This window comes from Leucoraja erinacea, chromosome 39 (genome assembly GCF_028641065.1).
Source record: "Leucoraja erinacea ecotype New England chromosome 39, Leri_hhj_1, whole genome shotgun sequence".
NCBI lineage: Eukaryota > Metazoa > Chordata > Chondrichthyes > Rajiformes > Rajidae > Leucoraja > Leucoraja erinaceus.
Genome location: NC_073415.1, coordinates 9305141 through 9331346, shown reverse-complemented (window position 1 = coordinate 9331346; position 26206 = coordinate 9305141). Strand labels below are relative to the sequence as shown.

General features: G+C 43.2%; 1 protein-coding gene and 1 long non-coding RNA gene across 5 annotated transcripts in view; one reads left to right on the top strand and one right to left on the bottom strand.

The window, feature by feature from the left end:
- LOC129714563 (uncharacterized) overlaps positions 1-26173 on the bottom strand; it is a 77474-nt gene extending 51301 nt beyond the window's left edge. Inside the window, exon 1 of the long non-coding RNA XR_008726364.1 lies at positions 25404-26173. This is a non-coding gene — a long non-coding RNA (uncharacterized LOC129714563). The remainder of the gene's footprint in view (positions 1-25403) is intronic.
- On the top strand, positions 32-25475 carry LOC129714561 (interleukin-6 receptor subunit beta-like). 4 transcript variants are annotated; one of them, XM_055664269.1, is made up of 16 exons: positions 41-2168; positions 8238-8316; positions 9713-9824; positions 11066-11220; positions 12098-12249; positions 13471-13636; positions 14386-14453; positions 16032-16236; positions 17198-17380; positions 18867-18968; positions 19637-19789; positions 20667-20813; positions 21612-21708; positions 23113-23200; positions 23988-24150; positions 24208-25475. In XM_055664269.1, the coding sequence occupies exons 2-16, from the start codon at positions 8241-8243 to the stop codon at positions 24465-24467; spliced, it is 2127 nt and encodes a 708-aa protein (XP_055520244.1). In that variant the 5' UTR covers positions 41-2168; positions 8238-8240; the 3' UTR covers positions 24468-25475. The 4 variants fall into 4 exon arrangements, with proteins under 4 accessions (XP_055520245.1, XP_055520244.1, XP_055520241.1 ...); XM_055664266.1 differs by having other exon boundaries at positions 42-2168; positions 23988-25475; XM_055664268.1 differs by having other exon boundaries at positions 1599-2168; positions 20667-20804; positions 23988-25475.
- Positions 26174-26206: the final 33 nt, after the last annotated feature.

Sequence of the window (26206 nt, the reverse complement as noted above, 5' to 3'; positions counted from 1 at the left end):
CTACCTGCTCATTAAATTATCGAACAATAATAAACTGATCTATATGAATTCTATTTTATCCAATAGTCGTGCGGCTGGTTGGTGCTGTTTCCTCACAGTGCCAGAGACCTTGGCTTGATCCTCACCTCTCCATGTGTCCGCTTAGGGTGCTCCGGGTGCTCCGGTTTCCTCCTACATCCCAAAAAACTTGTGTGTTTATAGATTAATTGGTCTCTGTAAATTGTCCTGTGTGTGTTGGGAGTGAATTGGAAATTGGGATAATGTGGAATTAGAGTGAATGGGTCCGCGATGGTTGGCGTGCCTGTCAAACTAAACTAAAGACTCAGTTTAGGAAGGAACTGCAGGATCTCTGTGGATTGTCACCTTGTCTTGGTGGAGAAGCTTGTGTGGTCCTGAGATCCTGAGAGCGATGCCGTCTGGAGCTATCGATGCTCCTGGTAGGGCCACCCATAGCGGTAAGGTCGAGGGGGAGGTCTCTGACAAAGAGTCAATCCAACCAAGACCTCAACGGTGGAACAGGCGGAGGACGATGGCTGACCTTAGTGGAGGAACATGTCACAACAGCTGGGAAGGCGGATGGATGAAGGCTGCAGCAGAAAAGGGTCTCCGGTCGTCTTGGACTCCATGCCACTGGATCCTGACCCAGATCTGTCAAGGACCGTAGGGGTGGCTGTCTGTGCACCAGTCTCCCCACGTTAAACAAAGTCACGCACAGGTGTCCACCATGTAGGGAATAACACCCTGGAGACACCCATGGTCAGCCACGACTGAAGGGGGCCTAACAAAAAGCACCGAAGATAGACACAAAATGCTGGAGTAACTCAGTGGGACAGACAGCATCTCTGGAGAGAAGGAATGGGTGACGTTTCGGGTCAAGACCCTTCTCCTCAACCCTAAACGTCACCCATTCCTTCTATCTAGAGATGCTGCCTATCCCGCTGAGTTACTCCAGCATTTTGTGTCTGGTGATTCAGTTTAAATGTGTTACAGTTTTCTAAATGAGCTGTGGCTACTTCCTTAATCAATTTCATTTTGACAAATGTGAGGCTACAGTTTCATTTGGTTCCCCTTCCTCCTTTGTGTGTTCAATAACTTACAATTGTGGTTTTGCAATTCACACAGACCTTTGCAGAATCTAGGGGAATTCACAAAGTCGAAAGCAAAGCATCCACTGAAGAAGGGTCTCAACCAACAACGTCACCCATCCCTTCTCTCCAGAGATGCTGCCCTGTCCCGCTGAGGTACTCCAGCATTTTGAGTCTATTTTCATTGATTATCATTTTCATTTCTTCCACTCATTTGCCCTAGGTACCGTCTTTATCTCTTGCCTACCTTTGATTTAAACCAGCATCTGCAGTTCTTTCCTACACATCCACTATCTGGTCCAGACCCTAAACGTTGCCTGTCCATTCCCTCCACAGATGCTGCCTGACCCTCTGGAGTTCCTCCAGCACTTTGTATTTTGCTCAAGATTCCAGCATCTGCAGTTCCTTGTGTCTCCATTCACTGTCTCTGTGAGTATTTTGTTTTGGACCCTAGGATGCATTCTTTCACATCTAGGGAATCTGCCTGCCTTTTGCCCATTAGTCTGCCTGGTGGGGTTTCCCCCCTTTAATTATGATTGTTTTATGCTCCTCCCGCCCTTTTAGTCCATATATTCTCGTATTATCGGGATGCTGGCGATGTCTTTCATTCATAAGGCAGATTAAAAACACGAAAGCGTTCTCTCTCCCTTTGTTTCTCGCTTGTTTTCTCTCTATCTTCTTTGCTCCACGGCTCTCCTTCTCACCCCCTTCTGATTGTCCCGATTTGTGTCTGCTTTTCTATCTTTCTCAGGCTTGTTTTTTTTCCTCGTGCATTGAGTCATTTCCCCCCTCTCTCTCACTCATTGTCTTGTTTGCAGTCAGGGGTGTGGCTATATTTCACTGTGCATTTCTTTTAAATCCGCCAACACAGCGGAGTTGCAAGCCTGTGGAAGTGATGTGCGATAGAGCTTTCGTGTTTAGGTTGAGGTTAAAAAATGTATTGCCAAGTGTACAAGCTCTGATACGTTGCTGAACACGTGGACGTGTTTCTGTGTAATTTCTTGGACGGAATTCCTGGGCTGTAGACTTCCTGAGCAGAGCAGGATCGACTAGCAGCGATATTGGGAACTCTCATCTAATCAGGTACTTGGAGCACTGGCTCTGCCCACTCCTTTCTCGATACAGAGGCGCCGGGCATTGGGGGCAGAAAACCATGACATACAGGGAAATGATGAAAGGACAGAGGGGTGGACAAGAGTCAAAGAAAGCTCATGCGACGGGGAAAAGGCATAGCCCACTGGGATGGGGAAGAGGCAGCATGCAATCTGGAAGGGACAGAGGATCTTCTATACTCGCTAGAGTTTAGAAGAATAAGAGGGGACCCTCATTAAAACGTACAGAATTGTGAAAGGCCGGGATAGAGTGTATGTGGGGAGGATGTTTCCACTAGTGGGAGACTCTAGGACTGGAGGTCCCAGCCTCAGAATTAAAGGACGTTATTTTTGGAAGGAGATGAGGAGGAATTTCTTTAGTCAGAGGGTGGTGAATCTGTGGATTTTGTTGCCACAGAGGGCTGTGGAGGCCGTCAGTGGATATAATTAAGGCAGAGATAGATAGATTCTTGATTAGTACGTGCCACATGTGGGGAGAAGGCAGGAGAATGGGGTTGGGAGGGAGAGATAGATCAACCGTGATTGAATGTCAGAGTAGACTTGATGGGCCGCATGGCCTAATTCTGTCCCTATCATTTACGAACATTCTATGGGATGGGGAGAGGGAGGTCAAAGCGACTGATGCATGATTAAGGAGTAGAGGTGGATGGCATAGGGGAGGGGTAGAGGTGGAGGCCAAGAGTGTAGGGAAGAATCAGGCGTCAAGGGCACAGGGCATAGGTCAAAATCATAGGACATAAGTTCAGGGCTTGAGGGAAATGGCTGGGACCACAGGGGAGGGACAAAGGGGCAAGGATGCAGAGAAAAGGTTGAGGCATTGTCAAATCAGAAGTTAAGATGTCTCCTAATCTAAATAAGGGGACACACTTAAAAAAAAAATACACATAAAGGGAGTAAATTAGCCTTGATTATTAGCAATTATAATATGTGTAGGAAGGAACTGCAGATGCTGGTTTAAACCGAAGATAGACACCAAAAGCTAGACTAACTCAGTGGGACAGCAGACTTAAGAAAGGCCTCCAAGAAACCCGAAACGTCACCCATTCCTTCTCTCCAGAGATGCTGCCTGTCCCGCTGAGTTACTCCAGCTTTTTATGTCTATCAGCAGTTATAGACAATAGACAATAGGTGTAACAGTAGGCCATTCGGCCCTTCGAGCCAGCACTGATAATATAATGCCCTTAATATAATATCATGCCCTTACATAATACAACATTATCAATTTCTCCAACATGTTTAACTGAGAGAAGTGCTGGAAGTGCAGGGTTGACAGCCCTGCTCTTGATAGACTGGGGTGTAAAGGTATTGGCCCGAGTTGACTGTTAGTTTAACTTTTCAACATTTGTCTAGATTTGGGAAGATTCCATTATATTAATAAACAGCAAACGTTAGCGATAGAAAGCAGGAAACTGCAGGCCGTTAAACTTAACTGCGGAAGTGACATGGACTATTACTCACAACGTCAGAGCAGGAAATTTAGAAACGCTTACGGCAATTATGCAAAGTCAACATGATTTTGTGAAGGCAAAGTCAAGTTTACCAATTTATTGGAAGTCTATTGAAGAAGTGGTATATTGCGTATAAAGGTGAATTGGAGGATGCACTATTGCATCTGATAAGAGGCCACATCAGACTATTGTAAAAAATAAAAAACATGATGTTGGAGCTAACACACCAACAATGATAGAAAATTATCTGGCTTACAGGAAACAGAGAGTAAGTACAAAACAGTTTTTTCAGATTCAGATTCAGATTCAATTTTAATTGTCATTGTCAGTGTACAGTACAGAGACAACGAAATGCATTTAGCATCTCCCTGGAAGAGCGACATAGAAATGATTTGAATAAATAATAATAAGTGTCCGGGTGGGGGGGTTGGTGATTGGCAGTCACCGAGGTACGTTGTTGAGTAGAGTGACAGCCGCCGGGAAGAAGCTGTTCCTCGACCTGCTGGTTCGGCAACGGAGAGACCTGTAGACCTATTGTTTAAGAAGGAACTGCAGATGCTGGAAAATCGAACGTACACAAAAAAGCTGGAGAAACTCAGCGGGTGCAGCAGCATCTATGGAGCGAAGGAATAGGCGATGTTTCGGGTTGAGACCCTTCTTCAAGATACTCAACGACAATGAAAGATAGGAAAGTAAATTATGAAAAGCAGCCAAGGGGGCTACAAGTAGATATGGACAAGTTAAATGTGAGAGGGTAAATGCGAAATAACTTATTTTTAAGGCAGAGATAAATTGATCCTTGATTTGTATGGGTGTTATGGGAAGAAGGCAGGAGAATGGGGTTAAGTGGGAAAGATAGATCAGCCATGATTGAATGGTGAAGTAGGCTTGATGAGGCTTAATTCTGCTCCTGTCACTAATGAACTTATGAACTGGCAAATGTCCATTGAGAAAAAGTTAAAAAAATGTATCTTTTTAACAATAAAAATGTATAAAATATAAATGGTGAGAGATTACAGATAATTTGTTAAAGAAATGAGCTGCCAGAGGAGATAGTTGAGGCAGGTACAATAACATATTTAAAAGACTTTTGGACAAGTAAATGAATAGGAAAGATTTAGAGGGAGAAACAAAGAACTGAGGATCCTGATTTTAAAAAAAAAAACGACACAAAGTGTTGGAGTAACTCAATGGTTCAAGCAGCATTACTGGAGGACATGGAGAGGTGACATTTCAGCTCGGGACATTTCTTCAGATTAATTATAGAGAAGGAGGAAAGAAAGCTGTGAGAGAAGAGAGGCGGGAGTAAGTGTGGAAGGTGGACACAGGCAAGGGGGGAGGGGGGGGGGATTGATAGGCAGATGGTTGGAACAAAGGCCACAGATCAAAGCAGATGGTGTGAGACAGACAGGTTGAAGAGTTGCAAAGTGTGAAGCCACAGACGGAATGAAGGCGAGGGGGAGGGGAGAAATAAGAGCAAGCCCAGGTGGGGCACAGAAGAGGGTGGAGGAGAATTGGAGGGGTTGTGGGAAGAGGAGGGGAGGGGGGGGGGGGATGTTAGAGCTTATCTAAATTGGAGAATTCAATGTTCATACCATTAGGTTGTAAGATACATAAGTGTGATATGAGGTGCTGTTCTTCCAAATTGTGGATGGTGGAGTTTCACACTGGAGTCTTATCAGATGATGGCGTGGTGCCAGTAGGCTAGAGGATTGTAAGCATTACACCTTTGTTTAAAGCAGCCAACATATCAGTTATGTGTTAAAGAGGGAACTGCAGATGCTGGAGAATCGAAGGTTGCACAAAAAAGCTGGAGAAACTCAGCGGGTGCAGCAGCATCTATGGAGCGAAGGAAATAGGCAACGTTTCGGGCCGAAACCATTCTTCAGACTGAATGAATCAGTTATGTAATCTGCACTTTGTTGCCGGGAGGCGTGAGTGATGTATGGGGAGGAGTGCACAGTAAGCATTTATTGAGTCGCACAGCATCTCTGGAGAGAAGGAATAGGTGACATTTTGGGTCGAGACCTTTCTTCTGACTGAGAGTTAGGGGAGAGGGAGTCTGAAGATATGGACGGGCAAGGTGTGAAAACAACAGATCAATGCAGACGATATAAGGAAATGTAGAATAAGGAATTTTATATGTAAGAAGGAACTGCAGATCCTGGTTCAATCCGAAGATAGACACAAAATGCTGGAGTAACTCAGCGGGACAGGCAGCATCTCTGGAGAGAAGGAATGGGTGATGTTTCCGGTGGATACCCTTCTTCAGACTGGTTAAGGATAAGGGAAACGAGAGATATAGAAGGTGATGTGGAGAGATAAAGAACTACGAATGAAAGATATGCAAAAAAGTAACGTTGATCAAGAAAACAGGCCACTGTTTGTGGTGAAAATTAGAAGCTTTAAGACCTTCCGGGTGGAGGTGTAGAGTGATTGAACGTCCATAGTAAAGATGAGGGAGTGGGGGCTCAGAAAGCGTAACTCAAGTCAAGTCAAGTCAAGTTTATTTGTCACATACACATACGAGATGTGCAGTGAAATGAAAGTGGCAATGCTCGCGGAACAACAAATTTCATTAAAGGGCATGTGAGGTATCTTGGACATGGGTCGGTTGGATTGGATCAGGAGGCGTAGGATGGAGTCGACGTATGTGGAAATCATTTCCGTGGGACAGGAGCAGGCTGAAACAATGGCTGTGCCAGGGCAGCTGTGTTTGTGGATTTGGGGGAGAAGGTAAAAACAGGCTGTGCGGGGCTGGGACACGATAAGATTGGAGGCTGTGGAATTTTAAACGATTTATATTTTATAATATTTTAATAAAATTATACATTTAATAAAATAAGGACATTTTCTCTCAGTTTGAAGAAGGGTATCGACCCAAAACATCGCCTATTCCCTTTCTCTAGAGATGCTGTCTGACCCACTGAGTTACTGCAGCTTTTTGTGTCTAACTTCGGTTTAAACCAGCATCTGTAGTTCTTTCCTAAGCGTTTATTGAGCTGACGAGGCTTCTGTCCGCCTGAATGTGAGAGACCAATGATCTGTCTCGACACGAAACGTCACCCATTCCTTCTCTCTAGAGATGCTGCCTGACCCGCTGAGTTCCTCCAGCATTTTGTGCCTGCAGCTCTTTTGTACGGAGGGAATGGCAGTGAAGGATACAACAGTCTCTGATATCACCTCCTGTGGCACGAAGGAGAACTGCAACACTTGCAACAGGATGTTTGGACATCAGTCTGAAGAAGGGTCTCGACCCGAAACGTCACCTATTCCTTCTCTCCAGTGATGCTGCCTATCCCACTGAGTTACTCCAGCATTTTGTGTCTATCTTCTGATTTAAACCAGCATCTGCAGTTCCTTCCTACACAACAGGATGTTTAGTTTAATGAACACAAAGACCAATTTACATGATGTTTTGTTCAAGAAAGAACTGCAGATGCTGGAAAATCGAAGGTACACAAAATTACTGGAGAAACTCAGCGGTTGCAGCAGCATCTATGGAGCGAAGGAAATAGGTAACATTTCGGGCCGAAATCCTTCTTCAGAGTCTTCCAGTCAATGCAGTGCCATTCCTCTCAGGTATTGTCTCCCTCCCCCAAATGTACCAATACACCCTGTGGTGCATTTATTTCACTGTAGCAACTCTTGATTAAAGTGTAAATTTGTGCTGGGAGTTTGAACTAATTTACTCTCAGAATATCAGGTTCAAACACATCCATCCAGGAACTACAGCGGCCCTTCCAGATGAGACAGAGGTTCACATGCACCTCTACCAATCTCGTCTACCACATGTGGTGCTCCCAATGTGGCCTTCCGTACATCGGCAAGACCAACACAGACTAGCCGAGTCCAGCCTTTTGCTTTTGGTAGGTTCAATCACACTCTGTTTCCATCTGTTGGTCGCATGTAATCTCCAACACATTCATATACATCGTGTTGAGGATCCGGGAGCCTGAGAAAACTCTTTCTCCAGTGGCCCTGCTGAGTTTCTCCAGCATTTTTGTCTACCTTCAATTTTCCAGCATCTGCAGTTCCTTCTTGAATTCTTACTCCAGTGGAGTGTGCCTGAGCTAGGACTAGCTATACATGGCCCCGTACAGTGCAAGGTAAAGCCAGCAAGTCCGATCAAGGGTAGCCCGAGGATCAGCAATAGCAGTAGATAGTACAGGTAGTACAACCAGTGCTGAACTACCATCTATCTCATTGGTGATCCTCGGAGTATCCTTGATCGAACTTTGCTGACTTTACCTTGCACTAAATGTTATTCCCTTATCATGTATCTATACACTGGAAATGGCTGGATTGTAATCATGTATTGTCTTTCCGCTGACTGGATAGCACGCAACAAAAGCTTTTCACTGTACCTAGGTACACGTGACAATAGACTAAACTGTAAACCAAGGATGTGACTTGTGCTCTCGGGTGTATTGGGAAAAGTGTACTCATGGGCCAGTTGATCTCCCAAAACCTGAAGTCAATGTGCAACTTTCCTTTTCACTGTACCTGGGTACATGTGGCAATAAACTAAAATGACCACTTTTGCAGCGCTTGGTCAGTGTAATACTAGTTTCAACTTTTCTTTCCAACAGGTGATGCGTGGCACCATAAGGATAGTTTGCGAACTTCTACTGACTGCGGTTCTGCTGAATCAACACAGCAACCAGACAGGTGATAATTATGACCCTTGCATCTTCAATCCCAGATCCCTGATCAAGAAATCCAACCCTAACAAGAGTGAAAATATCACTACATGTATATTGCAGCAAATGGACCGTTAAAGTGACAGGACTGGGTTAATGTCAGAGGATGGGGTTCAGAATCAGTGTGAAGTGAGGAAGGTGGTGAAAACAGTAACTGGGGGGGAATACAGTGGATGGGAATGAACTCTATGCTAGGTAACAGAAGTGCAATTTAGAGAGTACAGCTTCACGGGGCATTCAAAGCAACACTGATAAATCTATGAAACCAGTTAAAGGAATTCTACAAATGGTTAATCACAAATGGATTGCAATGTGAAAGACAAGAGGTTATAGTGATTCTATGCTTTTCTGGAGCCAGTTAGTGTAGTGTGGATGGCATATACAGCAGGCTCTGAGATTTCAACAAATTAATTGGCATGTTCTCATATTCGAGAAAATAAGAGACTGATCAGGTGAGATATTTAAACATCGTGAAAGAATAGGACAAAAAAATTGATGGTGTTTTGCGGAGGATATTCTTAGGCTATACAGTTTTTAGATCAGCTGTTAAATTAGATCAACTGAATTTAATCCTGATAAATGCAAAGTAATGCGATTTGGGAGATCAAATAAGGGTAGGACATATAGAGTGAATGATAAGGTCCTAGCGAATTATCGAGGAAGACAGAGGACTTGGTGTCCAAGCCTAACGATCCATGAAAGTGGCAGAACAGGGTGTTAAAGAATGCATATTGGATGTCAGTGCCACACAGGGCAAGGCATTCTCCACCAAGTCATCCTGAATTGGCATGGCAGGCATTCCCTGCTCTGGACTATTGCCAAGGTCAAAGTCAACAATCATCGGTAGGGCTGGTAAGAATATTTGACTGAGGCTTGAGGCCTGATAAAGGATGGGATCTCGTATGCCAGACTCGTGGAACATAGGAGAGGTCAGCTGTTCCAAGAGAACAGGAAGATGCGTAAGAATATCCAGAATAGCTGTGTAGTTACAGTATAAACTGAAGATAGACACAAAAAACTGGAGTAACTCAGCGGTACAGGGTGATGTTTCGGGTCCATTCCTTCTGTCCAGAGATGCTGCCTGTCCCACTGAGTTACTCCAGCTTTTTGTGTCTATCTTCGGTTTAAACCAGCATCTGCAGTTCCCTCTTACACATAGATACAGTCTAAACATCTGCTCTAAATGTCCAGAGAAATAAGTTCAAATCCACTGCAACAATTGGGAATTTAAATTCTGTTAATTAACTGGGTTAAGAAACAAGGTCAGGATCGTATGTTAAATCAGACCCACAGAAATGGCAATCATAATGCCGCCCTATGAAAGTGCTTTACCCTCACTGTTTCCTCATTTCTTTTATTCCCAGACATGTTCTGCTTCAGAGTGGACAAGGACTCAGAGGTGATCTGTACCTGGAGCCCAATCCATAACACCTGGAAGACCACTGAGTACATGTTCCACTTGGAAATGAAGAGCAGGTGAGTCTTGACATCATATCATAACTTACTGTGGAAGGGTAACTTGGGACACAAACAGGAATTCATCTTCCATCAGACTTATTAAACAAAGGACCTGTCTTCAGAATCTGAAGAAGGGTCCCAATCCAAAATGTCATCTGCTCATTCCCTCCACCGATGTTGCCTGGCCCACTGAGTTCCCCCAGCACTTTTTTCTTTGCTCAAGGATCCGTACCTGCAGTTCCTTGGCTCTCCCATGTACCCGTCTGCTCTTTCAGATAGATGGGAAAGATCCCAACAAGTGGGTCCTTGAGCTAATATTTATCTCTCAAGGACTATCACCAAAGAGGCCATTAACCTGGAATGAAAACTAGATTGCAAAGTTAAATTAACAAACAGTCAAGGAATGTGTTTTTCAGTTCGGATTGATTCAGTCAGAGATTTTAAGATATTGAGGGGTACTGATCAGGAAGGCAGAGATACACTATTTTCATCTACCGAGTGGTTTATTACCATGGGGCAGGGTCCCAGCTTTCAAAAGTGAAGTATCAAGACTTGGATCTCTTACCTTACCCCCAAACCAATGTGGTGACAGCTAGCCTGTCCAACCCCTTAAGAATTGTGTAGTTTCTATATGGATCTTATAGAAACTTACAAAATTCTTAAGGGGTTGGACAGGCTAGATGCAGGAAGATTGTTCCCGATGTTGGGGAAGTCCAGGACAAGGGGTCACAGCTTAAGGTTAAGGGGGAAATCCTTTAAGACCGAGATGAGAAAAACATTTTTCACACAGAGAGTGGTGAATCTCTGGAACTCTCTGCCACAGAAGGTAGTTGAGGCCAGTTCATTGGCTATATTTAAGAGGGAGTTAGATGTGGCCCCTGTTGCTAAAGGGATCATGTGGTATGGAGAGAAGGCAGGTACAGGATACCGAGTTGGATGATCAGCCATGATCATATTGAATGGCGGTGCAAGCTCGAAGGGCCGAATGGCCTACTCCTGCACCTATTTTCTATGTTTCTATGTATCTATGACAGGTGCTTTTCAACCAGTGACTGGCAGCCAGTTTCAAGGCCCAAGATGACCAGTGACTGGATGCAAGATCTAGTAGCTGTAATCAAGGACCAGGTACCAACAACCAAGGATCACTAACATGAACAAGGACCTGTGGAGGGGATGCAACCAGTGACAAAGGACGTGTGCTAACAGGTGTGGAGGTAACTACAAGGCTGCGGCGATGACTGATGATGAGTTTCTTTTAGTTCCGTCCACAGCAATAAGCCGCTTCGTATTCCGACCCTCTTGCCTTCGGTGGCTCTAGAAAGGAAGATCCTCTCTGCGGGCAAGTGCTACGTTGCCTGGGTAGAAGTCAACAACACGCAGCTAACAAGTCTGGAATTCATCATCGAAGACATAGGTACCAGTGATATTCCGAGGGTCACGTTTTCATGCATTGTCGTGGATGTTTAGTAAAACTGAATAACAGAGAATTAATAACGTGATTACATTGCTGTGGCATCCATTTCAGGAAAAGTAGCTGAAGGGGAGTCCAAATGTGACAGTTTCAGTAAGGGAATTCCAGTTTTTTTTCCTTTCTTCTCCTCTCTTACATCTTTATTCACTCTTTGGCTACACTACTTTGGTAGTCTAGGAGTTCTATCTTCGCACCTCTCACTTTTTCCCTCTTGTTCTTTTTCTTTTCTTTTCCCTTATTTTCGAGTTAAAAAGTCAAAATTGAAGCTGTACCGTAATTGTATAATTTTATACGCCAATTGCCTTATTCTTGTACAATTGCTTCTAGTAAAAAAATAAAAAAAATAAAAAATAAAGGAATTCCAGGGTTTAGGACTTTGATACTTGAAGGTGTGGGTGCCGGGGGGAGGGGAGATAAAATGCAAAGATGTTCAAGATATTGTAGTGGAAGGGAGGGGGGGGTGCAGGCTCAGAGGATGTAGTAGAGAAAGGGAGGGTGGCCACGAGGAGTTTTAAGAAGGCCTTGCTTAACCAAGACCGGCATAATTCAATGAAAGCAAAATAATGAATGAACAGGACTCAATTCAAGTAAGGACACATGCCACTGAGTTTGGGTTAAGCTAAAATTTAGAAAAAATATAAAATTGAAAGCTAGGTAGCTGGGAATGATCAGGTCTATCTAAAGATAATGACAACACAGATGGCAAACAGATATGGCTGATACACACAAGAAGATTACATTCAGAAGTTGCTTTTACTCAGTACTGGTTCTTTCAGGGATTGCTGATTCTTTTTGATGGTGTGTTTTGTCATTGCTTTAGTGAAACCCCAGCCTCCAGTTAGTGTGTCCGCCAAAACCGATGGTCCCACGAATATAGCGATTGACTGGACGAAACCTGCCAACCTTGACCAATTCGTCAGTATGCAGTATGAGCTTCAGTACAGATTGGCAGGCCAGCAAAATTGGAGTGAGGTAAGTTGGCCTTTGGCCTGACACTCCAACATTTAATGGTAATAAGCCTTTGGCCAGTTCCCCTGGAGCTCTGGTTGGATGGAAAGATCTGGCTAGATACATAGGGTGAGAAGGATGTTTCAAGTCAAGTCACATTTATTTATATAGCACATTTAACAAACAACTCTCGTTGGCCAAAGTGCTTTACATTTGTTATAAGAATAGTATAAACAAACAAACTACATACATATATACATATAGCCCTCGCTCAGTGGACGTCAGGAAAGGCTTGGGAGTATAGATATGTTTTTAGTCTTGACTTAAAGGAGTCGATGGAGGGGGCAGTTCTGATGGGAAGGGGGATGCTGTTCCACAGTCTAGGAGCTGCAACCGCAAAGGCGCGGTCGCCCCTAAGCTTATGCCTAGACCACTTCACTTCTCGAGTGATGGTTAGAGAGAGGCATTGTGATCTGGCTCGCAAGAGTGCATGGATCAGGGACCTGCGCTCACAAATGATGGATCGTCATGTCTGATTTGGGGTCTCAGTTAAGTAAGATTAGCCTGAACTGCAGTCCACATTCAGGGCTGGGCTGATCCAGGGTCATTGTTCATAAGCAGTGATCAGAGGTGCTCCGATCAGAGTCCATGTCCAGGTGATGGGATCTCTTGACGCTGAGATCTGATAGGGCCCTTGCTGTAGCCAGTTCTTCAAACACACTGATTTGCCATCCCTTCAAATCTGCAAATCCCCACCCAACAGCACTGCGGTAATTCTTTCACCCCACATGCGAGGCTTGGCATCGCTTACCCAAGGAAAATTGGGGATTGGTGATAATTGTTGCCAAATGACCACAATCAATAAATAAATGAAAACAAATATCAAGTTTCTCATCTGATTCCTTATTCAACAGTATCTGTCAGAAAAACTACCCCCTCCGCATCCCATTGAAAATGAGCAATGCTGGTAAGTTCATGTCATAGGAACAGAAGTAGGCCATTTGGCCGATCATGTCTACTCCGCCATTCAATCATGGCTGATCAATCTTTCCCTCTCAACCCCATTCTCCTGCCTTCTCCCCATATCCCTTAACACGAATCAAGTATCTGTCAAACTCCACCTTAAAACTACCCACAGCCGCCTGTGGCAATGATTTCCACAGATTGACCACCAAGACCAACTATGAGGAGATTAACTTTCTGTGAAACCAGTAGTTAACCAATAGTTCTGTATTTATTATGAAGGTTTCAGATGATGAAGTTGGAGTCCATGCAGTAGGCTATGTTCTGGAAGATCTACAACCATTCACAAAGTATGAATTCCGCGTCCGATGTGGGCGAGAGGGAGAAACAAACCAGAAACTGTGGAGTGATTGGAGTGCAGTGACTGGTGCCATGACTGAAGAAGCCAGTAAGTGGAGAACGTGTCCTTCAATGCAACATCATCCACAACCATCTTGATAATGAGGATTTACCAAACACTTATGGGCGCAAGGTGGCGCAGCGGTAGAGCTACTGCCTCACAGTGCCAGAGTCCCGGGTTCGATCCTGACTACGGGTGCTGTCTGTACGGTTTGTACGTTCTCCCCGTGACCTGCGTGGGTTTTCTCCGAGATCTTCTGATTCCTCCCACGCTCCAAAGGCGTACAAGTTTTGTAAGTTAATTGGCTTGGTATTAATGTAAATTATCTCTAGTGTGTCTTCTTCTTCTTTCGTGTGGCGTGCACAGCCTAAAGTTGTTGGACAACTTGTTCTATTTGATCTTCTGTTTGTGCATATCGTGTTGATTGCATTAGTCAAAACAGGGCGGAGGTGAAGGTTGCAATCTTCCACCCCTCCCTTGTGTGTAGGATAGTGTTAGTGTGTGGGGATCGCTGGTTGGTGCGGACTCGGTGGGCCAAAGGACCAGTTTCTGAGCTGCATCGTTAAACTAAACTTACAATAATATGGATATATTTAACACCCATCATTGCAACACTCCAAGATATATATCTCGTATCCTTCACAGTAACATCCTTCTATCCATAGATGCTCTCTGTCCCGCTGAGTTACTCCAGCATTTTGTGTCTATCTTCGGTGTAAACCAGCATCTGCAGTTCCTTCCAACACTGCATAAGAGATGTACCTCTCCTCTTATCTGTACACTCTTTTGATTCCTAGAACCTGTCGGTGTTCTCGATGTGTGGTTCATGCAAGGAGGACCAGGATCTATTACCCTGCTGTGGAAGGTACTGGGTAACATGCTCCAACATTCTCCTGCTTATTTCCCTGCAACCTGTTCTTCCTCACATGCACATCAACTTCATATTCAACTACATTAGAAGCAATTTACAGTCAGCAAATAAGCTATCAACTGGCGCATCTTTAGGATGTGGGAGGAAGGTGAAGCTACTGAGGAAAACGCACATGGGCACAGGGAGAATGTGTAAACTCCACAAGGTCAAGATCTGTGTCACAAATTCTGTGAGGCAGACCACAGAGCCTCCCTGTGGGCTCATTTCTTCTCCAATCTGATGATTGATAGTTCATTTCTTTTACATCAATACCGCAATTTCCTTGAGGGTTTAATACTTGCTTCTACAATCAATGAGTCCTTCTCTTTTTAGTTTAGAGATACAGCACGGAAACAGGCCCTTCAGCCCACCGAATCCGTGCCGACCAGTGATCCCTGCATTATCCTACACACACTAGGGACAATTTTTACATTTACCAAGCCAATTACCTGTACGACTTTAGAGTGCGGGAGGAAACCAAAGATTTGGAATAAAACCATGCGACAACGTATAAACTCCGTACATGGAAACATAGAAAATAGGTGCAGAAGGTGGCCATTTTGCCCTCCGGGCCAGCACCGCCATTCATTGTGATCATGGCTGATCATCCACAATCAGTAACCCTTCTCTCCATATCCCTTGACTCCGCTAGCCCCTAGATCTCTATCTAACTCTGTTTTAAATTCACCCAGTGAATTGGCCTCTACTACCTTCTGTGGCAGAGAATTCCACAAATTCACAACCCTCTGGGTGAAAAGGTTTCACAGACGGCACCCGTGGTTGGGATTGAACCCGGATCTCTGGCGCAGCAAGCTCTGTAAGGTAGCAACTCTACCACTGTGCTGCCCTTATTGACCTATCTATTTTTTAATGTACTTTTCTCTTCAGAAATTTCTCTACTTGCCTTTGAACTGTAGACCTTCTTCATTCTCACCATTTGGCGGGTGAATCTTGACGCTATGATATGATTGAGCCCTTGCTGTGTCCAGTTCTTCAAACACACTGTTTTGTTATTCTACTTTATACTATATTCTAATATATAGTCAATACTGCTTAATGTGGGGATTGTATGTTGTTGCTCTTGCATTCTCTTGGTCTTTCTCAGCCCCTCGTTGATAACATTGGCCCATGATTCAACTTCTAATTCAAGCTTTGAATATTCTTCCCACTGTGATTCCAACACTTAATCTCATTGCCTTTAAATATTGACCTCTCTCTGTTGGATCCTTCTTTGAGCCTTTCTCTCAATTATCATATATTGGTCCAACCTCCTTCACTCTTCCTCTGATGCTCCAAACCTTTGATGCAACATACTGTTCCTTTGTTCAATTTTAATCTGTGGAAATCAATGTTCTGTGCATTTCTCATTCATTCTTTATCTCTCAGGACCTAACAACTGTGTAACCTCTCTTGTCCCTCAGCTTCTGCTCTTAAGTCTTTGTCTTTTAATTTTCAAATCCTGGTCAGCCTGTCAATGTTATGAATCTCTCCATCGAAAGCAATCATTTTGTTTTGTGGTTTTGGGTTTTGCAGCCTCTTGAACAACATCAAGCAAGAGGAAAAATTCAGCGATACTCTGTGAATTATACTCTCCGCCTCCCCGATGGAGAAATAATGAGCAGAGCGAATATCACCGCCTACCGTAACATCACCCTTTCTGAGACCACTCAGCTTGTCAACGTCAGTGCATACAACTCTGTTGGAGCTACAGACCCGGCCACACTCAATCTGGTTCAAGGTAACCCACACATCTGGCACTCATCCATTGGTCTTCCCTCAGACAGATATTCCGGTGTATTAATCTGTGCTTGCATATGTTTTTATTATTTATTCATTTTGTAGGATCTGGGCATCACTGACGAGGCCAGCATTATCCCTAGAAACACTTGATAAATGCTAGTGAGCCACCTTTTCAGCAGCATTTCTAGTGAAGATAATCAAATACTGCTGCTGGGTAAGGAGTTTCTCAGACAACAAAGGAGAGACTATTTACAGGATATTTCCAATTCAGAATGTTATGCAATTCTGAATGGGATACAAAACAAAAAAAGAATAAATGCCAAGTCAGTCTTGTCGTGAGCACTTAAATCCCCAACGTAATGTACATTCCAAGCCTGGATACTTTCAGTATTTCTACCTCACCTTGTTCAAAGGCGAAGGAGCATGTTGGTAGGAGGTTATCATGAGATTTCTGTGGGTATATTTGCCTGGATGCCTTCAAACATGATGAGTATTGAAAAAGCAGAGTATACTTGTGTACACCTATGTAAGTACAGAGCATACATTACAAACATGGACATATCAAAAGGTGTATATGTACATATAAATATGAATTTCCACAGCCTAGTGGAAATTAATGTGTCACTATATGCCTGACATCTCATCAAAGATGCTGGAAAATTTAGATTCTTAAATAATCTGTCTCCCATCCTTACCTGATCGGGTCAATATGTGATTCTAGATTCACAGCAACATGAAAGTGTCCTGTGAATTTACTAGTTAAATGGGAGTTGGATTAAGGGAATACAGGCTTGGCCTTGCCAAAGACACACACAATCTGGGTATGAATCGAAGGAATAACCATTTAACTGCTTGGTTGAAGTATCAGAGCACCAACTTTCCTTGTGAGAGCACTGGGTTGGGAGGAGAATTAAAAAATAAACTGACTCTTTGTGTTTATTTTACCTGTTATTCCTTAGATCAGTTACCTGTGTTGAACATAACTGTTCTCAACTACAATGACCAGGTTCGCGTGTGCTGGGTGACATCAGCCAAGACCATGCTTGGGTTTGTGGTGGAATGGGTGAACATGAACTTGCCTGAAAATCCACCAGAATGGAAGAAAATTCCAGCACTAGATGAATGCATGGATCTGAAACATGGTAGGTATGGGTCAAGGAGTAGGGTAAATTCCAGACTGAGCATTTATGGATGTTGTATGGCTAACTAATATAGAAAGAAACAAATTCCAATCCCGCTACAATATTAGTTCAGTTAAAAATTCTGGAAACCAAAAAATTGTCAGCAGAATGATAGAATTGAACAGTACAGGGGGGGGGGGGGGGGGGGGGGGGGAGGGAGGGGGGGAGGGAGGGGGGGATTGCAACCTTCACGTGGTCCGCCCTGTTTCGACGAATGCAATCAACCTGGCGTGCACAATCAAATAGAACAAGTTGTCCTACAACTTTAAGCTGTGCACGCCATATGCAAGAAGAAGAGAACAGCACAGCAAAAGCCCCTTTGGGCCAACCATGTCCATGCCGACTGTGATGCCTATCTACACAAATCCCATTTACCTGCATTACATCTGTACCCCACTTGCCTTTCCTATCTACTGTAAGTACCTTTTAAATGGTGTTATTAGATCTGCCACCACCTCCTCCTCCAGGTAACCACTGCACTCTCTGTGAAGAACATACCACTCAAATCTCCTTTAAATTTCTCCCCTCTCAACTCACCTGGCTGCTGTTTCTTTCCTCTAAAAGGCCATTGCCTCAAAGTATCCTGTTAGAAAGGAAAAGAGCCACAGTGGACTCCTGCATTGCCTGTCTGTCCTTCCTGACACTCGCCCGTCTATGATCGAGCTAATCCTACTATGTTATCACCTTACCAAAGCTCCTTTCTAGGACACTTTCTGCCTCCTGTATGCTCCTCAGTGAGTTCAGCTGCAGTTCCGAGAGATTTATGCTATCTGAGAATTGCTGCAGATGAACATACTTCCTGCAAGTATGGTCAGCAGGCAGGCTCCCATGTCTCACAGGAGGAACATGACTTCTGGATATTTGTAATAATGTCCATGAAACCAGATTGTCATAAAAACTATCCAGTCACTGATTGATTTTATTCTTTAGAGAAGAGAGTAAAGTATTCATTCATTCATTCATTCATTCATTTAATCTTTGGAGGAGAAAATGTGCCATTCTTAACTAGTCTGACCTAAATGTCTCTAAAATATCTGAAAAAGCTTATAAAGCCATGGGCAATTTGGATATGGGCTATAAACACGGGCTTTGCACATGATCCTCTCACCCTGAAAAATAAATATTGAATGCATGCTGTAACTTCCAAAAGGAGAGTTTGCTGGGAGAATGCAGAGGGAGACTCACTGTGTATCCAACTAATGTTATACATATGAAAGTATTTGAAAGGGTCATGCAGAGATAGATTGATATTTTATCTAACCGAGGCTGTAAATGAAAATCATACTCTGTAATAGTAGTCATAGTCCCAGTACTGCTGGGTACTTTGGCTATCAATTATAGGTGTGTTGAGTTTATATAAATCCATTTGTATTGACTTACTCCTGACTTTGGTTGTAAGCAGCTGGAGGTAGTTCCAGACATCTTGACAGCCTTACTTTTTCCACAGATGTTCTTCAGGCCTGGATTCCATACAATGTCTCAGTGTACACTCAATATCAGATTGGTCTGGGTAGGCCAGTATCTACCATCATCTACACAAAAGAAGACGGTAATATAATATCACGTGCCTATTATTGTGCCTTAATAGTGAGTCTGATTAAGTAAGATCGTCACACCAGTCTGAAGGAGGTTCTCGCCCCGAAACGTCACCCATCCCTTCTCTCCAGATGTGCTGCCTGTCCCGCTGAGTTACTCCAGCTTTTTGTGTCTATCTTTGGTTTAAACCAGCATCTGCAGTTCCTTCCTACATAAGATCTTTTAATTGTTACATCTACAATACGACCAAGGAAAACTGAACATGGTGAGACTTCAATAATAGAAGACTGATCATTTAAATTAATAGAAGGCCTTAAGATTACAAAGGGACTGAATAATGTAAATGTAGCGATGACGTCTTCTCGTTTGTGGGATAGCAGAAAATGCTCACAGATAAATCCAGTAAACAATTCAGAAACTTCTCTATTTGAGGTTGGAGTTTGCTGCAGTCTCTTGCTTCGGTACTGGGTCGATCTAGCTTCCTGTAGCTACTCAATTTTTTTTAATGCAATGATGGAGAAGGCCCTTTATCTTTGATTGGGAAATAGGTAACATCATATTATTTGTCACTGGTTGGTGCCTGCCTCTCCACCCTGGGTTGTCGTGTGTACGTTTGAAACATTCAGCTGAAAATATATTCTTCACTGTTCTCAGGACTTCCTCTTTCTTTTTGTTTTGCAGTGCCTCGCACAGGACCCCAGGTCTCAATATATAACATTTCTCAGACTTCAGCCACACTGTTATGGGAGAATGTTCCCCTGAGCCTCCGCCGAGGGTTTATTCTTTACTACACTCTGTATTACGTAAAGAATCCACAGGAAGACTGGCAGAAAGGTAAGAGGAATAATCCAGGATCACAAACAGATTGTGCTTCCATTGGCAGGGTCCTTATCCAATTCTGAACCAACAGCAGATGTCTTGTAGCCCCTGATATTCACTGTCCTAGGCTTGGCAAATCTTTGTCCTGGTTCCTGAGTGGCTGGGTATCCTTTCTATCAGGTACCAGAGAAGCTCATGAAGATCAGTTAATCTTTCCCACCGTCCACTCATCACACCTCGCCATATTACCATGATGACAGCAAAGAGATTTACCCATTATTCAATCAGGGCGGTAATGCTCTTCCATGCATCTCCAACAATCCGGTTGCATATACATAGACTGGAGATTGCTGGAAGGATTCACCCTGCATTGGGCCGAATTGTTAAACCTTTTCCTGCATCCTTAAATTTGACAAGATTTTGTCCTGTAACTGTTGGGAATATGACAGTGAGAACCTGTTTCCCAGTGTGGAAATATCCAACACTAGAGGACATGGCTGTAAGGAGTGAGGGGGAAAGTTTAATGGAGATCTGGGTAAATATTATTTTTATGCAGAGTAGTGGGGACTTGGAACGCATTGCCAGGGGTGGTGGTGGTGTAGGCAGATACGATAGTGGCACCTAAGAAGCTTTTAGATGGGCACAGGAAAGTGTAGAGAGTAGACGGATATGGATCATCTACTGGCAGATGAGATCAGTTTAACTTGGCATCATGTTCGGCATAAACATTGTGGGCTAAAGAGCTTCCTGTACTGCATTATGAGATGAGGACATTGGTGAACAGTTGATTGATGTTACTGTGCTAATCAATGAATAGGTAAGGACACGGGAAGGTGAGAGACTGGGTGAATTCAATGTCCCTAAAGTTAAAAATATGTTTTCGTTCTCTTAGTTCCCAATATAAGCTCTGCATTAAATAGCTTCACATTATTGAACTTGGAGCCTGCGAGCACCTACACAATCCGAATGGCAGCTTGCACTCGCATAGGAGAAGGCACGAAGGGACCACACCTCAAACTGAAGACAGGAGGTAATGTTGGTAAGCGGGTGTTTGGGAAGACTTTTCCTTTGGATTTCATTCTCTAAAATGAGGAGCAGTTGAGGCCCGCCAGATAACAAAATACACTACAGTGAGACCTCATATGGCAAATATGGAGACCTAGTGAGAGAGCAATCCCAGCGACTCAGTACTATCAAGGGTCAGACTCTTGCATGACAATAATATGCAGGGGAGGCTTAATTAGCCACCCATGGCCCAACAGCCGATGGCCTTAAAATAAACTAGATACGAGATACTAAATACAGGATGAAAATTGGTTACGAGTCCCTGACATATGGACATCCTTATATACAATCAGGGCCCCGTAATATTATTAAATTCAAAAGAATTTAACTTTTTCATAATATCATCACCAAAAGGTAATGGAATTGGGCAAGCCTATTGGTTCACAAATTTATAAGTACAGTAATTACCCAATTCCCTCATGAAACATTGGCCTGAAAAACAATAATTTTGAAGTGTTGTGATGTCATCCTTGGATAAAAATGCCCCCCCTCCCCCCCCCTTGGTTTTCCTCCTCTTCTAGATTTTCATATTCTCAAGTTAGAGCTGTTATGCCAAAGCCAGCATGAAGGATGCACCTTGAAGAGCTCTTGCCTCCCATTTACCACGAGCTTATGTACCTTATTTCAAGGGGCTGGTAAATGCTCTGTGCTTCCATATCCTCAGGCCATATCCTCAACCCATCATCAATATCCTAAATGATCTATCCTTAAGATGATAACATGATTGTGACCGTTCTTTTCTGCTTTAACATTACTTCTCTGCTGCCTTTAGCTTCACATATTATACCCTGGAAACATAGTATCCTGGTACTCGTGACCTTGGTTGTTATTGTTCTTTGCATCATTGGAATATGCTGCTTTCATCAAAGGTTAGTCACTCTCCTCCAAACACATAGACATGTATCGGAGACATTAACAATGAGTTGCTCAGTGTGCATCCAAGTGTGTTTGTGCGAGTGGAGTTTTGTACATTTGAGTCTGCACGTGTCAGGCAACACAACCCTTTTGCAAACACGTGTCAGTGGGTGACAGTGGGCATTTGGTGTGTAATGGCCCAATGTTTACAGATACTAAAAAAAACATAAAGTGCTGGAGTAACTCGGCGGGTCAGGCAACGTCTCTGGAATTCATGGATATGTGACATTTTGGGTCGGGACTGAAGAAGGGCGGTGAATGGTGAAGTTGTGGCTGAAAATGTGGGAACTTTGAAAGGAAGGAAAGAAATGGGGGCTGAGAATGAGAGGTAACTGGAAGGTGGAGAAGAAGAAGGCATCTTGAGGAAGGATATGAGAACGCTGGCAAAAGATATGCATATGGGCATGTCTGTGTGCACATTTGTGTCGATAGAGCACAACTGGGTAAAATATGAAAAGACATTTGTATTTATGTCCAGGTATGAGTGTGCGTGAAATACATGCAACAATGGCCACTGTCCACTTGTCGTGAATCTCATTAAAATTGGAGCAAGAACTTGGACCTATTCTGTGAACCTCATGTACTAGCTGGTTTGCAATGGTCATCCTATATGACAAATGTTCATGCACAGGCATCTTCTACTCTGGTCCTCCAAGATCCTGAGGAACTGCCTAACAGTCAGAAAATGGATTACATAGCATAGAATGTCAATATGAATCAATCCAGCTGAATGTTCCAATTCAAAACTCTGCCGTCCATAAAAGCTAACAAAGCAATGCCTAGTGCATGAATGAATGAATGAATAAGTTTATTGGCCAAGTATTCACATACAAGGAATTTGCCTTGGTGCTCCGCCCACAAGTGACAACATGACAGTTAGGAATGGCACATAAAACATTAAACATTAATAATAAAACATTAGCAATTACTTGCACCGGTAATTGGTTGACTTTAAAATCCTCAACCATGTTATTAAATCAATTGTGGTGTCATCAGCCTCTCATGTAACCTTCACCAGTTTTATAACCATCTGGGATCTCTGCATTCCTTCAGTAAAATAAATTGGAGTATTTCATCTGGCGGGTAAGGCGAGGTAGGCTGGAACAAAGTGGCATATCCAAATACGGTAAATGTTAGGAAACACATTGTTGCAGAGGGTGGAAATCCAGAACTTCTTCCACAAAATATGAGTAACACCAAGATGAATGAAAATTTCAAGCAGAGGTTGGTAGATATATGTGTGTGTGTGTGTGAGAGAGAGTATAATTTTAAACTATAGACATATATTTTATCAGATCAATTGGGGATACATGACCTCCTCTTGTTCTGATGCTGCTAATCGGCTGTTTGTTTTTCAGGCTAAAACGCCTTGTCTCCATGTTAATACCTCAGTGGTGCTGCCAGAGAATCCCAGATCCTAAAATCATCCGTGCTCTGCTTCAGCAGGTGAGAACTTCAATGTGTATTAATCAGGTTTTCCATGACGGTTTAGGGAGAACTTGCAATGAGTTGGCAAGAATGTTGACATGTGATACAATACAATATCCTTCTTTAAAACTTTACTCTTCAGAAAGCTGTGGATTGACTTTTAATGGTTTGTTAACTGTATTTTGACCGTGACATTTCGCTTTAATTGTTTCCAACCCTAGAATTTTAATTAAAAACTATTCTCATTCAATGCCCACCTTAATTTCTGTCTGGTTCATCTGCTGCTGCAGGCCTTGCATAGACACCACAGCGGCACAGCATTTAGAGCTACTGCTTCACAGCAGAAACCTACAGACCCGAGTTTTATCCTGACCTGGGTGGAGTTTGCACATTCTCCCAGTGACAATGTGGGTTTCCTCTGAGTGCTTGTTTTTTTCTCACATCCGAAAGTCATGAAGGATGATGGATTGAAATGGCCATTGTAAATTGCCCCGAGTGTGTTAGTAAATAGTAGAATTCGGGACAGAAGGAACGAGAATGTGAAGAGATTAAAAAGGGACTAATGTTGGATTCATGTAGATGGGTGGCTGATGGTCAGAGTGGACTTTGTGGGATATAGAGCCTACTTTTGTGCTACGCCTCACTATAACTCTCATCGTTTGCCTTTGTCACCTCTAGCCTATTTTAACAAATAACGTGCTGTTCTTCTATCTTTTGCCATTTGTAAAAAAAGTTGAACTAATGGTAATGATATAATCTCCATGGTATACCACAAACCTTAGCATCATTCTGCATATATTTTCAGAATCATACCACTCCTAAACATTTTACTATGATTGAGAGCGATCCAGAAATCATTAAAGTGGAAGAGATTATACCTGAGATCATGATGCAGCTACCTCTGGAAATCAGGAAGAGCTCAAATACTGAAGATATGTTTCGGCCCAACAGCCCCACACTTACTGAAGGCAAGAGCTCAAATGCTGAAGAAAAGTTTCAGCCCAACAGCCCCACACTGACAGAAGCCAACAGTTCAAAATCTGAAGATCTGTTTTGGCCAAGCACGCCAACTCGGGAGGTAGACAACTCTCCACAGGTCTCCATTCATTCACATAAAGAATTTGCACTAAAGCCAATCAGCACAGAATTTCCAAGAGCAGGAAGAACCTGCAATATCTCAGGCTATGAGAAACACTTTATACCATCTGCAGAACAACTGCTTGAAGATGAATGGCAATTAGACAATAAAGCACAATGGCTAGGATTGGTGGAATCCCAACAATGAAGTTTAACCTTCAAGGTGCCTGGAGAACTTGATCAACCTGCGCATTATTTCAGAGTTACTCATGACTCACTTTACAGTACATTTGTATGTGACAGTATCTGTGAAGTTCAGGATCACTCAGTTGTTCATCGCTAAATTCAGCTGAGCAAGGAACTGATACTGGGATCCCAAGGCCTGAGTAGCTCCAATTAATTGGCAGCTGTTTAATGGTTAATGCAATAAAGCCAGAGTAGAACATTGTAAATGTCATTTTCCTAAACTTTATGTTCAGCCAATAAATAAATCCTAATTATTTTTATAACTCAGACTGAGAGACTATTATTAACTCGTATATGCCATTTTATTTATTTATTTTATGACGTGCATTAAAACACCTTAATGCCAAACAAAATTGTTCTGTTAAGTTTGGAGATTGCATTTTACCAACAGAGTGGGTACAACTGATATCCATTTTGTCTACATACACATATACTATCCACTAAACTGGCTATACGCATATATCCCTTTCATACATTTCTTGTACTGAAAATGGAGCACAGGTATGATGTGTCGTATGATGTATTCATGTGTCACGACCATACATTAGTCCAGGGCAAATGATGGAGGGATGTATCACCCCCAAACTACCTACTCGCCTATCTTTCTAACAAAGCAGGTCAAACAGGCAGGTACACAAAAATGCTGGAGAAACTCAGCGGGTGCAGCAGCATCTAGGAGTGAAGGAAATAGGCAACCTTTCGGGCCGAAACCCAGGCAGGCAGCTTCAGCTTTGGTAGAGTGCAGTTACCACAATGCTAGCTCAGAACAATTGAACATACCATCATCAGAACTACTAAAAATATTCTACTCTCTTCAGCCCACTCAATATTTGCACTATCCATCTTTTAGCATTTGCTCGTTTTTGCTCTCTGAAGCAGTCCATGGTTAATAACTCACCATTAGGCATCTTGGTCGGCATCGACGAGTTGGGCCTGGTTCTTATTGCTCCACGACCTGCCTACCTTATTTCTTGCCGCTCCATCCTCTGGAGCTATCAGGCACCTCCCCATGGCAAGATGTAGAAACAAAGAACTGTAGATGCTCATTTACACTAAAAAAAGACACAAAGTCCTGGAATAACTCAGCGGTTCAGGCAGCATCCCTGGAGAACATGATTCGGTGATGTTACTGGTCAGAACTCTTCTACAGGCTTCTTCCTCTCCTCTTCTTCCCCCCCCATGTCTGTTCAGCCTGGGACAATTGCCAATAATAAGTGTGTAGGGTGGAACTGTAGATGCTGGTTTACACAAAAGATGCTGGACACAAAATGCTGGAGTAACTCAATAATAATTATTGTCTTTCTCTGTGTGTGTCTGTAATTGGTTACATTGATTAAAAAACAAAATGGGCATGCAGCTCAGCTAAGCTGTATGTGTGTTGGAAGGAGCTGCAGATGCTCGTTTACACGGAAGACACACAAAAACTGGAGCACCTCAGCGGGACAGGCAGCATCTCTGGAGAGAAGGGATGGGTGACGTTGCGGGACGAGACCCTTCTTCAGTCTGCAACTTGGCGAAAGTTTGAAGCTTTGGTTTGAAAATTTCGTTGTCTGTGTAATGCATTTCGTTGTCTCTGTACTGTACACTGACAATGACAATTAAAATTGAATCTGAATCTGAAGTGGCCACTGAGCGCTGCAGCGAGCAGGCCTCAGGCCCGGCATCTGGGCCGTCTCCTAGCAACGGGCGGGCAGCTCCCCC

What these genes read in the sequence shown, in the direction of transcription:
- LOC129714561 (XM_055664266.1), top strand. Translation starts at nt 8,241, where the DNA reads ATGCGTGGCACCATAAGGATAGTTTGCGAACTTCTACTGACTGCGGTT. An exon ending in TGCCATGACTGAAGAAGCCA is followed by an intron (nt 13,637 to 14,385) that starts GTAAGTGGAGAA and finishes TTTGATTCCTAG; the next exon opens with AACCTGTCGGTGTTCTCGAT. An exon ending in GAAGACAGGAGGTAATGTTG is followed by an intron (nt 20,814 to 21,611) that starts GTAAGCGGGTGT and finishes TGCTGCCTTTAG; the next exon opens with CTTCACATATTATACCCTGG.